Genomic DNA, 15,996 nt, shown 5'->3' on the forward strand with positions numbered 1-15,996 from the left:
ATATGTCTGATATCAGTACACACTTGACAATTCTTGTTCAATTATCTCTATTATTTAATGCGCTGTGAACGGCTCTGTGTAAATAAAATTAACCACCCCAATTACTTTGAATTCATCTAGGGACAACGTAATAAAAAATGTGAAGAATTCTGTATGCCTATTAATCTAAAACATTACAGAAGCTTTCACCAGATTCTCTTGTCTATATTTATTTTGTCTACATTTATTTTAGTGCACTGCTAATTCAATTACATTTACCATCAGTGGTCAATCAGCAACAGCATAGTTTTTGTTATTTCATTAATCCTCATACAGTATCCTAAACATGTGCAACCACTGCTAATGTACAGAATCTCACATAGAAAATAAAAATGTGCATTTACCTGAGTTTATGAGCTTGTAGCTAATCAGAAAAACAATTAAAAACTCTTCATACTACGTGGACAGATAACAATGTTTGAAAACTGCACTTTTCCCCCAAAGTAGCTGCTTTTGTCATATTTGAGAAAATAGTGACCCAAAGAGAATTAAATTAAGGATTTTTAAACTCGTCTTTTAAAAAATTATGTGGCAATTTTGCATTTTGATTGGTGCTTACGTACCAGGGCAATAAGCACCTTAAGATAAATGCAGTAGATAGTCTTTTCTCCCACTGCAAATCTTTTTATCAGAAGTGGAGACAAAACTACCTTATCCATAACACAGGCTAGGCACAACACAGTTAAGTACAACACTGAAAAAAGCAAGATAATCCTGCCATTCTCATTATTTAATGTCAAGTCATTATAATGGAAGAGGAAAGAAAATCAATGATACTAAATTATGTGATTTTATATGCAATTATACAAATACCTCCTTTTATTTTTGCCTTTATCTAATTACTTTTACCTTCAACCCTGCCTTTTCTCTCTTACACTTTCACAGGCTGGAGCCTTTGTTATACTGTATTTCAGAAGCAGCAGTGTGAAAGCCTCTCCGTATGTGTAACCATTAAAGATATTTAGAGTGTAATCGCAGACATGACATCAGCTTATGCAGCTTGCATTTGTGTCACTGAAATGCTGATCTTTCTTACAGTCTTACAATGTACCAATAAACTGTATTTCATTGGAACAAGGTGAGATTACATTTTCATTTTAAGTGCAAAGAGCAAGTATTGCTAATACAGGAAACACGCACACCAAACCAGTGGCATAAATTACAAAATGTTAATAAATGTGTGACTACTGAGATTCAAATGTAAGTCAGTCACCTGTAATTTTAATTACCTTATTTTTAACACATCTCAGAAAAGTGTTAGTAGTCAAACCGTGAGCAGCGGATAATGAATGCAAGGCCCTATCCACTCAAAATTCCATCCTTGGATGCTGGAAGTTCCATCAGCTCCCCCTGGCTAGCGGCCAGGGATTCTACTCCCTATCCTGAAAAGGAGCTTCCAGGGCCAGATAAATGAAATCTAGGATCCTAGACACACCATGATTTGGGTGCCATGTAAATCCATCCTTGTATTCCCATCCCCACTAGAAAGCAGAGGCAGGAGCATGGAGGCTTCACATCCCTTTTTCTTGGGTACAGTGGAGCCCCCTCCATCTCCCTGGAGATGCCGGGATGGAGGCAGGTAGTACATCCTCTCCCCTTTTTAACCCTAGCAGTTGGGGTATGTCTGCTTAGATCAGTGGGCCAGGCATATCTCCTGCTATCACACATACAATTTTCTGCTGGTGTGGCATTGGGGGCTCTTGGAATTAACACTCCATACAGATGAACAGAATGGAGGCAGGTCACACTTCTCAGAAGCCCTGTACTGGATATCCTTGGGTCATATTTTCAAGCTTTTCTTTGCAATATTGATGCCAAAAACTTTCATTTTAAATCAAGAGTAAACTGAGATTCCCAACACATGCTTCCAGGAGCTGGGATTCTACCCACGGGAATATGCTTGATCACCCCTGAGTGGTTCCCCTTGGATAAAAACCATAATTCTTCCATGGTTGCCAAAGCCTACACTCTCCAAGGGACAGTCACTATATCCGAATGAACTACACTCAATGTATCAAGGGGAATGATGGATGGGGAAAAGGACTGATCCTTCCACTTTAATGACCTGATGTGCAGGAATGGGAGATACATAAATGTCACATGTACATTTATCAGCCAGAACAGATATTTAAAGAAAATGTAGCCTGAATCAGTCTCTCTCTAGCTGAATGATAAAATGGACCTTGTATATTGGAAGACTAGGAAGGGCTAGGTGGCCACAAAGCTCATTAAGGCAACATCTACACTGTAGCACTATTTTGGGATACTGGAGATATCCCGAAATCGCTATCCCATGTCTTAGCAAGCCTGTTATTTCTAAATATAATGGGCTCACTATTCCAATGTCCCTGTAAACCTCATTCCACGATGAGTAAGGGATGTTTCGGAATAGCGGGTTATTTCAAAATTTGGTGCTATGTAATTGGATTTAAAATTGCTTAGCTTATTTCGAGCTATGGGTGCAATGTAAATGCACTCTAACTGTTCCCAAATAAAAGAGCTGTTGCCTAAAAGGAGGAAGAAGAAAGAGCAGGAGGAGGTCTAATAAAGAACAGCACCAAACTGCATGAAGAAAGGGCAAAAGGCTGAGTCAGCAGCAGAGACAATGGGGATGAGCAAACAATGAGCCTACTTTTTTCACTGGCTGAACCACTAGAAGAGATACTAGGATTACTAGAAAATCTTGTGGGTTGCAATACGCACTTCTAGGGATGGATAGGCATCAAATATGGCTTCAAATGTTGCAGAATATGTGCAGCTGCCTGGAAACTTGTTTATATTAATTCTTCTCTCGTAAGGTGTCTCCTGCCAAATCCAAGCATTAAAAATCACAAGATTTGCCCCCAAAATCACGATATTTAAAGAAAAATAACAAAAATGCAGAATTCTTTTTATTTGCCCTCTGGTAACACTTGCTTCATGTTTTCAAGCTTTTCCTGATAGCCAAGAGTGCTAGAAACTTACTTAAACTCCCCCCCCCAAAACAAAAGCTGAGGTTCTCTCATGCACTCTCTTGAATCTTGACATTGGGATTTTAAGAAAAACACCAAATACCAAGACAGAATAAAATGATGTGAGTTGGCAACACCGTTTCTCAACATGTGTTCAGGGTTCCATTTCCACAGCCCACAGAAGATCAACCATCTTTAGGGATTTTGTACCCAATCAGGTTGTGGTAATTTTCTTCTGCCTCATCTTTAAAGTTTTGATCTACAGCTGGTTGGTCATATGGTGCTGACTCTTCTTTCTTGTTTCCAGATTTGCTTATAGGCATTCAGGAACTGAAGAAGATATGCCTGGACACCAGTAAAAGAAGCTGGGAACGAGGCAGAGGAGCCGTCTGCTTACCTGTTTCCATTAGGGATCAACTCCATAAATTGGAGCGGAGGAGGAAAACTGGACATACCCTTTTGGACAGAGTACCAACAAGACCGGAGGTGCTGGATACCATCAGAAGGTTCCAAGGGTATGCATCAAGGAGTGGAAGAAAAGAAGCAGGCAACAGGGAAGTATCAGCAGGGAAGCAAGGGGGACTAGGAACAGGTGACAGGGAAGAACACAATGGAGCAGAATTTTAAAAGAGTGAAAGGAGATTGGATTCTCCCCCTTCCATCATCTCTCCCCCTGTTGTCTCCAAAAGGTCATATCACACTAAAGACAGTTAACAGCACAAACATTTTCCTAATATTATTTGTCCATGTCAGCAATTGCTGACACTTCCCCAGAGATGTTGTATGATGAGAAATGGGATATTGATTGGAAGGGGTGAGTGATACTGTTCACTTTGAAAAAAGTTTGCAAACCCCTGCTTTAAAGGCCATGAAGGTAATTACAGGCCAGCGTCTCTAGTCTTGAAATGTGTTTCCCCCAACATTTGCGCTGTAATTTTGAGAAGGCAAATGCAGAACTGTCACCACAGACTAGTCAAACCATGTATGTAAATGTGAAACTGCATTACGTAAGAAAGTTTGAAAGCCAAATGTAAATAGGCCAAGCATCCAAAACGAAAGTTCCTCATTATAGTTGCATCATTTGTATCCTTATTGGTAAGGTGAACCCCATCAGCATTCTATTAAAAAAACCTATACAACTTTGCAATGTAAATCCACTCTGTGCTACTCTTGCCATTCACATGGGTCACTTACAAAGAAATATTTATTTGTTTTGATTTAAGAAGTCAATTTCACCTGAAAAAGCCATACTTTAAAACTTAGGAAAGATAACTTTTAAAATATTAATAACAAAAACAAATGACTAAGAACATGCATGCAAACAGTCAGTATGTGTGCAGAGGAGACACTGAATTCCCATGCTTTAAAACAATTGTTTAAAAAAACAAATGTTCTGGGTCTATAAGTTTTTTTTTCTGTGTAAATAATCTCTCTCTATCTCTGTCTCTCTGTCTCTGTCTCTCTCTCTCACACACACACGGGTGTGTGATGGCATATATACATATTAATTCTATAGCATCACAAAGAGCAATGTCATGAACTCTCCATACACTTATAAAGTCCATAACTGCTAACGAATCAGAATCCTAATTTGTACACTCACAAAGGAGTCAGATTCTTTGCATATTAATTTTTTCTTTAAAATTAAAAAAATCTCAATTAACAAAAGGTATGTTAGCAAATAGACAAATCTTTTAAAAATCCTACAATTTTGGATATATATATTGCACCCCTATTTTACATCATAGTACTTAATTTAATTTATTTACCTTTATACAACAGTATGTATTTATAACAACATCTGACTGAATGTTGAGTTTACCGCTACATAATCTTGCTTCCCAAGTTAAAGTCAGACCTTAAGTTTATATTAATATTATATACATTTATAAAGATAACTTAACAATAAAATAATGTGCATCAAAACAACTTTTCTTCCCAACTGTGTTACCTTTCTAAAGCAGGATCAGTATTTCTGAATTATAGTAAGTATTATTTATTTTCCAAATACTGAAATACTATTTGTTCCAAACTGCATGATGCTTTTAAACCTTCCCCATCCGTGATGACAATCAGCATTTAATACCAATCTAACATTCACTATGGCCTGGAACTTGCAACCACAATGCATTTTACAAAAACCTGACTATATACTTTAATCCTTTCAACTGCACCTGCAACACAAAGTATTACGGACTTTAAAAACCTGCTCTCTTGAAAAGAAAAAATAAAAATAAAAAATTGTGCAGCATCAGTAACCAGATAATATTCTCAAATTTCAGTGATTTTGTCAATGGAGCCTTCCCCCATGTACTATGCTCTGTTTCATGCAGTACATGGCTTTAGCTGGCCAAATCTTTTTTTTTTCCCCCTCTTTTCCCTCTGAATCAGTAGAACAGTGAAGATCTTACTTTTTTTTTTTTTTTAAGCAGTGGCATATCAATGAGGCACAGATGTGTATTCCAACTCTGCATGGATGAGCACACTGTTCAATACTGCTGGCTCACACGGTATCAGGGTAAGTTATCACTTCCCATGAAGGCACTCTTATCACCAGGGCCCAGAGAGGTGGCTGCAAATCGCAGCCTTTTTATTTTCAAGGCAGTTTTGCTGAACATTCAGGCTTCAAAGATTCACACTTCCAAAACTCTATAAGAGTTTGTGAACGCTCAATTTGCCAAAACTGTTTACAGTGTAATTGGGCACCGTACCTGTGTCCATGAGATAGCGAAGGCGCTTCTCCACCAGCGCGGCACGGGTGTCAATTTGCTTTTGCTCATTCTCTAGTGCTGCCAATTCTCCTACAACATACTGACTGGTGTCTTTGAACCCTTTCTGTTAAAGAGAACAAACAAGAAGAAAAAACATCACTTGTAAGTTGCATTTTTCCTTTCCACAAACACTTAGTAAGGCACTTACCTAAACAACCAAATACCATGCTCACTACCAAAAAGCTAACACGTACAATTTATAAACTTCGTCATTTTGCCAAATACCATTATTTGGATGCACTATTTTTTTTTAAAGTATGGTTTCCTTAGAGAACATTTCAGTGTCTAAATATTGATTTTTGAGTTTTAAACAATCTATTTGAAATTCTGTATAATTTATTTCTAAATCAGGAGCAGCTGTTGTAATATAGACCATAGTAAGCTTTGTGCAATAATCCAAAGGTGTTATTTATATTATTATTTACATTGTTATGTTATGTGCACTTTCTATTATATCCAGTTTTTATTTAGTTTCAAAATGCTAACTTTTAGGGGCTATATTTTGTGAAAGAACCACCACAAGAGCATCCTGGTGGCAATGCAAAATGTGGGATTTGGGATTAGAAAAAATAAAACAAACAACCCCCCCCAAAAAAACCCCAAACTTATTTTCTTTTTGCATTTAGTTCCTCTGTGTTGATTTTACTGATGATGCTCACCAGACTAGGTTCTCATACTTCTGAAGATTTCCCTACTGCAGGCTATTGCCCTGGTAAACAATGATCTGTAAAAGTATTGGTAATTACTGTAGCTGTGATTCTTATCCTGACAGGTGGTATCAAATTCCACTGCAGTGTCTCTAAAGTGCAGTGGGACTAACTACAAGATCTGCTCCTCCTTCCCAGTTCTGTTAATCTCCAACTGCAAAGAAGCCCCCATATGGAGATTTTAGAAATCACTTAAAAAAGTTTTCATACCAGAAAAATTACACAGACCTAAAAAGTCAAGTCTGTCTTCTCTATTCTACAAGTTTCAGCACTGTCTTGGAGGACAAAACTCATAACATTTCCACAAACATCTTCTCTGAACAATCCTGACATACAAAATAGTTGGATCTCTCACTAGGAAGTAGAGAGAGGTCATTCAATATTCCAAAGTTATTTTCATATGGCCAGATAGAGTTTCTCTCCCTTTGGAGCACTATATTAGTTTGGTTCAATCTTAGGGTCAGTCTACGTGTGGAGTATAAATCTACTTCTTACTATCCTAGGACTTGATCCAAATTCATTAACAAATTATTGATACACATCAGCAGGGGCCATGTAGTTAGTCTGTGGCAGGCTAGCAAGAGGTAAAGTCACACTCCAGCTCGCTGCAAACTAAGTGTTTGTGTAGAAGAGGCCTGACATAAAAGTGGACTTACACAGTGCTGAAACTTTAGAATGAGGCATTTATGCAAAAGAAGTTAGGAGGAAAATACTACTATTTCAGGGATGCCTCCTCTACATTTTCTTCATAATCACCATTAAGCCTTCAGGAATTCTCCCCAAGGCTTTTTGAGACAGTTTTAAGGTTGAGAAGCTTAATACAGAAGAAGCTTGTAATTTCAGATTCCTCTTGTCCTTTGCAAAGGGAGGTTGTCTACAGCCATTACCCTTTGGGAATAGGTGGGGGAAATCTAGGCTCTTTCATCATCTGTATTCCCCTATCACTGGCTAACTTGTTGCTGGATTAGTTAGACAGTCACATCTAATGTGACTGAAATTTTTCAATTGTTTTTCAGTAAATGTTGCTGAAAGGGTTAGTACAGCTTCACAGACAGACAACAAGGATATCGTTATAGCAGGGTTTTACTGCAAATAAAGAGAGATTCACCGTGAAGGCTGAGAGGAAGGACAGCTATAAGAAACAAGTACTGAACTTTCAGATCTTGGCCATCTGGTGAATTAGACACCCTGTTGCAACACACCTAGGTCACTCCAGCAAACAGCATCAGTTCCAAAGGAAACCTTCCCCCCCCCCGTCTTATAGCCACAACAAAAATACTGATATACAACCTCCAAGTGGAGTACATGAATAAGAGAATTAGTGTGGGTGAGTTGAAAAGTGATGTATGATAGGGAAATATATTGCCTTTCAACGACAATTAATTGAAAGCAGTGTAAAAAATGTCACTAATGTTAGCATGCAGAATTGTTCACAATGCTATTAGAAGATGAAAAGAAATGCTGTGTCAGGATGAAACGTTCCAAGTGTTCATGTATATTATCTACATTTATAATGTGAATTCACTGAGCAAGAGCTTCTTACCAGCTTTACTAAAGCACAACTATGCTAATAAAGTAGCGGGGAGATTGTTAAGAAGTTAGGTGATTGACTATAGGTACCACAGTGTTACAAAATCTCTATCTGGCACTGAATTGCTTCAGCAAAAAGAATGAATACATTCAGGCAAATTGTGGACAGCGACAAATGACCACCACCAAAGAGTAGGTTGTGCTTCCAGTCAAAAAATTCAGGTTAAAACTTGTTCTTCCTGCTTGTGTCCCGCAGCTGTCCATCAAAAGCAGCTTTCTCCCTGCGGTCTATCAAATATTTCCCTCACAAATCAATTTTACACATGATCAGCCCATACCCCTACTGAGCTGAACCTCCCCGTTAATTAAGTGAAGAAATTACCATATATATTATATTAATGCAAACATCATTCAGCTAGTAATTCACGGCTGATCTGGATAATGGAAAGGTTGAACACCCATTAACCCAAGCCAACAAAATGGGTTGGCTGAGAAATTCTAGCAGGTCTCATGTGACTCTTCCCTCTAACTGCAGCTCTGCGGTATCTGCTATTGTAATAATTAAAATCCTCCCGGTAGATCAATACTGGAATCTCTTTATGGGAAGTGCCCTGATGGAAATGTCTCAAGGAAGCCAGGGCTGTAGAACTCTGAAAAATTCATTTTTTTTATCTGACAATTATCACCACACTGCAGACTAATTCAACAGCGCACCCCTCTCACTCTGCTTTGAATGCACCAGAGATTGACATCTAAAAAACCCTAACATCTCATTTTAACAAATAAAGGCACTATTTCCACATACAGTTTGGAATTATCAGCAATCATGAAACCAGACAAAAAATTAATATACATTAAGCACTTCATCTTCTGATGGCTTCCTCTGAGTTTCAGTTATCGCTGCCTTCTCCTCATTTCCTCTCTTTGTATCTTCCTGTATTGATCTTTGCCTTTTCATCTCTTGAAAAAAGGGGAAAGACATGTAAAATTATTATAAACCTTGATATTTGTGTATTGAAACGTGGACTTACATTATCAGGTTTTTAATATATTTATTGTTAAATATTATTAAATCATAAGATGGAAAAACATGTTTTATATTTTCTCCTACCTGGTCTGTTCTCAACATATTGACTGAAAGACTGGAGCTGAGTTTTCCTGACTGTAGAGTCCTTGCTGAACACAACAGGATTTCGAAAACGTTCTGTTGCTTTTTGTAATCGCTCAGCACGATGTTCTTCTGTTCCATTCTGTCAGAAAAACATGACATACAACAGATACTTTTGTTTTCAAATGTGAAGTAATACGTTGGAAAGGTATGTTTCAATGACAGAACACAATGCGGGTTTTTGCAGAGAGTTTCACAACTCAGACTGCTGTTTGTGTGGGATAAAAGTATCCGTGGCTGAAAAAGGAGCAGAGTGATGAACTTTTTTTGGTGGTGATTGGTTTTGGTTTGTTTGGCATCCGCAGGCAGGACGCTGTATTACTCAACAGCAAGATTTGCTAACTATGACCAATATCTTTGAGTGACATGGATTTTAAATGACAGATAACTCTTTTACAACTTTAATTCATCCTGCCTGGTATACATTAATACCAACCTGTATTGTGTATATGCTACTGAACATGATCTATATCACTTTAAAAGCATGTTGTCTTTTAGTCCTTCCCCCTCACATTCTACCCAGTAAAGAATTCTATGATTTTGTATAGTCCCACAGACTTGTATGACAAGAAGAACTAGTTTCTAATTTTATGCCCATTGAGATAAACCACTAATGCTGGATGAAGGCTAAAAGGTAGGATTATAATACTATCCCACTGAACTGCATTTCATCAGCTATAACTTTCCAAAGCCAGATTTGTAAGTAAGCCCTTTACAGCTAAGGAAACTACAATTATCTTTTCCAGAGCTTCCTATGTTAATACTGGTAACAAATTCAAATGGTTCTATCAACATGAAATATCCCAGAAGACTGAACCACTGCAATGTGTGGAAACTGCAGATACCGAGGTGCTGTGTACCAAACAAATATTTCATTTTATACCTAATCTTTTATTATTTTTATTAAGTGTTTTGAAAGTAAATAGGGAAAGGCTAAGATGCATGACTAATAGCTAAGCCTGCTGAATGCTGAAACTGGTTATCAAAAGCTACCAAGACTTTGCCCTTCCTCTGCATTGAGACAATCAGTAATGAGGGAGTTCTCCAATGGCCTATTCTCTAGCCTCAAGGAGGCCTGGGATACAGAATCCTCAAGGGAAGGTAACAGTTTATCCTTTTCCACAAACACAGAATGCCTCATTTATAAACGTGTAAACTGCATTTTATTAAAACACAAATCCAACTCAATGCGGAAAGCTCCATGAGAACAGATGGACACCATATATTCTTTGTAATACCATTTTTAAACTCTTCTTTAAAAAGACATACACAAAGACATGCTGTTAAGTTGGATGTTTTGTTGGAGTAACTTAAAAAAATCAATTAGTACAGAAAAGCTTTATAAAGAAACACCATTTTCACCAGGTTGGCGGATATCAAATTGCCCTAATGAAGGTGCTTGTGTGCCATTTATTGAATTAAGCTTAAAAAAAAAAGTATCACTCTCATTAGATGTATGTCTTTTCAGATGTATGTCTTTGGGTTGTTATGATTCTGGTTTTAAATACAAGGTGGCTTCCCCGTTGTTAGTATAATAGCTATTTGACAGTCTGAACTCAAGTCTTTACCAAAATAAACAAACAAGGCTAATTTTTTAGGCCTGGCAACATGCTAAAATATCAGTGCGATTAGCAAGCAAATCCCATTTTAAGAAACCTTTTTATGACTAGGGACTTCTGCCACTTTACAAATGTATTCCTCTAAGCCCACTAATTCAGTTAGCCTTTTCAATCCATTGTATTATTCTTGGGCCAGCTTCATTTTGCATTAAATCCACTGCAGAAAGCTAAATTGAACGCAAAAAATCAGACTTGATCCAGCCTTCCTTTTGTTCAAAGATAGAGACCGAAAGTCCTCTGCTGCTGCCACACACTTTCATCACCAATTTATAGGAACCGACAGTGTAAGGGAAAAGCAATGAAAGTCATTGTTTTGGGACTTCAAAGCATCTCTGTATCTGGGTAAGGAAATCCTTTCAGTCAGCGGTGCTGTCCCCACAGACTGCAGGTGGGTGAAAAGTTATACACAACTGGAAGTGCCCCAAAGCCATGAAGATATTAATGACATGCACAGGTTATTTTTTTATGTAGTTGTAATACCTTAAAAGGTCCCAATGAAGAAAATAAAATGGAAAACCTCATAGGTATGTACTTTATGTTAAAATGGAGTACAATAAAGATTGATAAAACCTACTTGTATGAAAACTCATTTTTTTTCTCATGATCACTCATCTCCAGATTACACAGACATGCATATATTTTTAAAACATCAGTGAGAATTTTGCCACAAACTTCATTAGGAGAGTGACTGGATCCACTGTTGCTTCCTTCATTTCAGACTTAAGTGGTGAACTGAACAGTAAAAATTTAGAAGAATTCACGAAGGTCTCATGATTATGCCAGCCAATTACAGCTACAGTATAGCTAAACCCAGTCATAATACAAACCTAAAATGTGTTCATGAATACACAGAAAAACCCCACTGCATTGCAGACTATGCAGCTGTACTGCCCTGCATATTCTCTGCATTTCTTACTGTGATGAATTTGATAAGAAATTATCCTCATTACACAGTACAAAACAGAACTCAGAACACACAGGTAGTGAGATAAAAGCATTAATCAAAACTTACCTTAATATCTTGCTCTGAGTTATCAGTTACAGCTTTCTGAGCAGCACTGGAGAGTGAATTTGCCACCTGTGGCTGAGCTTCTAGGAGCTTCTTCAGCTTCAAATCCACCAACTTACTGTTTTGTTCTGCTAAATATGCAAATACCACATACAACAGAGTGAGATGCATTTAAATGGAGAGTTGCTACAACAATGTATCAGTTTAATAGTACTGGTGGTACTATCACTTTAGACTAAAAAGTGAAAACGGAGAAGAAAAAGATCTTTTAAGCACAGATTGAACCAGATCTGTATATGTTAATGTACATTCATTTCCTAAGTTTTCTTAAAAAACATGCGTTAAAGAAAGTTAACATTTTGCTCAACTCCAGCAAGCACAGTGTGTACTATGTTATAAAGTCACCGAATGACAAATATATGAATTTGACAAAATGTTAAATTCCTCTCAACTAGTACACATATACTCTGCCTATTCTTTCTGATATATAAAAACTCCTAACCCTGGTCTACACAAGGCAGTTACAGGCAGTCCCCGGGTTACGTACAAGATAGGGACTGTAGGTTTGTTCTTAAGTTGAATTTGTATGTAAGTCGGAACTGGTACATATTGTAGCGGAAACTCTAGCCAAACATTTCTCCAGAGCTCAGTTTTATTCTCCCACACCTCACTTCCCTCAGTCCTTTATTCTCAAGCTGAGGTGTCTGCTGAGAAAAGCTGCTCCGCGTCTCCCTGGTCTGCTGGGGAGGATGCTAGCTTCGCGTCTCCCTGGTCTGCTGGGGGGAAGCAGCTAGTGCGGGGTTGCCTGACCCCGTTTGTAAGTAGGGATCGGATGTAAGTCGGATCCACGTAACCCGGGGACTGCCTGTATTTCAAATCCCTCCTCCCTTATTTCAAAATAATAAGCAGAGTGTCCACACTAACAAGCCTGTTATTTTGAAATAACTGGCTGGTTATTTCAAAATCTGTATTCCTGCTTTCCTTGGGGAATAAGCTTATTTCAAAACAGTTATTTCTGAAATTATTATTTTGAAATAATTTCCTAGTGTAGATATGCCTCTAGAGAACAATTTACTTTAAGACGGAATATTAAAAATTCATCAGGTATTTTAGGGTCTGGTAACCATTCAAGTTTACAAATATTATTAATTTAACACAAGATTGCATGGGCACAGGTTCTCAACCTTAAAACCAGAGTAACAACAAAGCTATCTTTCTAGTAATGTTTGTTATAAAGTATGGAATATAATGGAATTAGGAGTGGAATCAAACACTTTTTACTCCATAAAAATAAAATCTTTAATAGACTTCTCCAAACCCCTGAAGAAGTCACTGGAAAAATTCCTATGGACCTTGCACCAGGTCTTATATGGACATATTTCACTTCCCATTAATGCTTATTTCATTACATGAAGAATATATAATTTTTGTATGAGAGTGGTATAACATAACGTTTTAAAGGCTCATACATATGACCACACATATATAAGGGTACGTCTACACTAGCTCGTTAGTTCGAGCTAGGTAGGGTAATGACGGCAAGCGGAGTTGCAAATGAAGCCCGGGATTTAAATATCCCAGGCTTCATTTGCATGTTCCCGGGTGCCGCCATTTTTAAATTCCCCTTTAGTCCGAACTCCGTGACCCCGGCTAAACGCGGCACCGAGTAATGGTAGTTCGAATTAGGATCTTTACTTCGAACTACCTACTCCGTGCGGCGTGTAGCCGCGGGCACGGAGTTCGGACTACGGGGGATTTAAAAATGGCGGCGCCTGGAACATGCAAATGAAGCCCAGGATATTTAAATCCTGGGCTTTTTTTGCAACTCCGCTTGCCCTCATTACCCTACCTAGCTCAAAGTAATGAGCTAGTGTAGATGTAAGCTAGGAGAGAGAGATGTTAATGTTAGAATATACTGCCATTTTGTCAGCTACCATCCCATTGAGAGGTGGCAGGTGTTTCACCTACACAAGCAGTATGCATGTCAGTGGGACTTGGGATAGTCCACTGCAGAACGGCACTTGCTATGCATGTTCTACTAATGTACCTTGCACTTCATGTTGCAGTCCTGGAACCTGAAGCTAGAATGCAGGAAGGAGGAGCCAAGTCAATTTCTTTACTCCACTCTTTCCAAGGCTTGGAGTTCTATGAACACTGTTGGCCAACTTGTTCTCCAAAATATTCCTGGGGAGCTAATAAACCCAGCATCTGCCTGCTTCCTACAGAGATATGATGTGATGGGGAGTGACGAAGAACAGCTTCACTCTTCTTTGGCACACCAAATGACAGGTGGTGGCCATAATGTAGCCTAATTTTTGATTGCGTGCACGCGCGCACACACACACACACACGCACACGCACACAGAGGCTGTGTCTACAGTGGCACCTTTTTCCGGAAATGCTTAAAACGGAACAGTTTTCCGTTATAAGTATTTCCGGAAAAAAAGAGTCTACATTGGCAGTATGCTTTTCCAGAAAAGCTCTTTTTCCGGAAAAGCGTCCGTGGCCAATGTAGACGCGCTTTTCCAGAAAAAAGCCCCGATCGTCATTTTCGCATTCAGCCCACGGTGTGGTTTGGGTTTATGGTGCAGTTTGGGTTGATATGTGTTTTAGTAAATTCCTGGACTATTGTGAGGCCAAAACAAAAAAGCATTCAATAGAATGGTCTTCTGTTGAGATGCATTTTAGTAGTTAAATTCCTGGACTGTCATTGCTCATTTAAAATGCTGTCATATGGGTAGAAATAGGGTAAATATTGCATTTTATTAATATCAGCAGAATTGACTTAAATGGGGCCTGCATATTATATAGCCTTGACTTAATCTTTGTATTCATGCCCATAGTGTGAAAGAAGCTATTTGCATACATTTGCATGTATATACAATCACACTTAAGTTGTGGCCTTCGGCATGTGCTGTGAGCATCACTGTGGCCCCCGAGGCTTCCAAAGTTGAGTAGCTCTGGCCTATGGTATGGAATGACATTGTTGCGCCCTGTCTCTTGCCGCAACGGAGAGGAAAAGTCTAGGGACTTCCTGAAGGACTTTGTCCTGTCAAAGTAGATCAGAGCTCTCCTGACATCTCGAGGATGAAGTACAGTCTCCCTGTTGTTTTGGTAAAGGCTTGAAGGTGAATTAACTGATTCATGTGAAATGGAAAGTTTACCTTAGGGATGAATTTTGGATGTGACCTGAGCATAACCTTGTCTGGAAAAAATACTGCGTAGGGGGATGTGACATCATGGCTACGATCTATTGTACTCTTCTGGCTGAGGTAATCTTTATCAAGGAGGCCATTTTCATTGATAGATACATCATCAAATCAGGTGGCTCTGGGTTCCAAAGGAGGTTAGGTCAGTTCTTTCTGTACCAAACCTCACATGGAGGTAGGAAGTGGAGGCTAAGGGAAGAGATTTATTATACCTGTTTTGGGATGAGGAGTGACAAGCCGTTATAGCTGCTAAGAGAGCTTAGAGAAAGTCCTGACTTTAAGGGTTGGTGCACAGTCTACGATGTGTGGAGGAGATGTAGAGGCTGGGTGGATTTGTTGGAACATGCACCAAATCTGAAACCTGAAATGTTTCTACAGATAAGTGTGTCATATGGGGAGCTTCCTACTGTGCAGAGGAACACTCTGTACTTCCCTTGAGCAGGAGGTCTCTAGATGCTTGAAACAAGCAGGAGGCATGCTTTAAGGCAGAGAATCCCCAAGCTGGAGTTGCCCTTTGTCCTGTGAAAGGAAGTGCGGGATGTCTAGAAAAGAGATCAGTGGGCACACCCTGAGCTGTGCCATATAAGGGTACCAGGTCTGTCTTGGCCAGATAGAAGCGATCAGAATGATGCAAACTTCATCCCTTTTTATTGTTAGTAGGACCTTCAACAGTAGAGGAAACAGGAAAGGCATAAAGAAGGTCCTTGTCCCATAGGAGGTGAAGGGCGTCGCCCAGAGAGTACTGTCCCATCCCCACCCTGGAGCAGTGGTATGCACATGGCTTATAAGTGAGCAGTGTTCCCCATTGGGTAAATAGGTCCTGGAGCACAGATGAGCTTATCTCCTACTTGTGATCATGTGGAAATCTGTGACTGAGATTGGCTGCTATTGAGTTCTGTGTGACCGAGAGGGAAACGGCTAACAGTTTGATGTCATGAGAGATTCACCAGTTCCATAATCTCATCACATCCATGCATGGGGAGGGAGACCTGA

The 15,996-nt window shown here is 39.0% G+C and overlaps 1 protein-coding gene across 11 annotated transcripts in view; it reads right to left on the reverse strand.

Annotated features, from left to right (window-relative positions):
* EHBP1 (EH domain binding protein 1) overlaps positions 1–15,996 on the reverse strand; it is a 337,547-nt gene that overhangs the window by 37,018 nt on the left and 284,533 nt on the right. For 8 of the 11 annotated variants that reach the window (XM_075925601.1, XM_075925600.1, XM_075925608.1 and 5 more), the window contains 4 exons: positions 11,798–11,925; positions 9,110–9,248; positions 8,852–8,958; positions 5,702–5,825 (listed from right to left, as the gene is read on the reverse strand). In XM_075925601.1, coding sequence (XP_075781716.1) covers positions 5,702–5,825; positions 8,852–8,958; positions 9,110–9,248; positions 11,798–11,925 — 498 coding nt within the window. The remainder of the gene's footprint in view (positions 1–5,701; positions 5,826–8,851; positions 8,959–9,109; positions 9,249–11,797; positions 11,926–15,996) is intronic. The other 3 variants (XM_075925605.1, XM_075925607.1, XM_075925610.1) reach the window with 1 other exon arrangement.

Source organism: Pelodiscus sinensis, chromosome 3 (assembly GCF_049634645.1).
Source record: "Pelodiscus sinensis isolate JC-2024 chromosome 3, ASM4963464v1, whole genome shotgun sequence".
Lineage (NCBI taxonomy): Eukaryota > Metazoa > Chordata > Testudines > Trionychidae > Pelodiscus > Pelodiscus sinensis.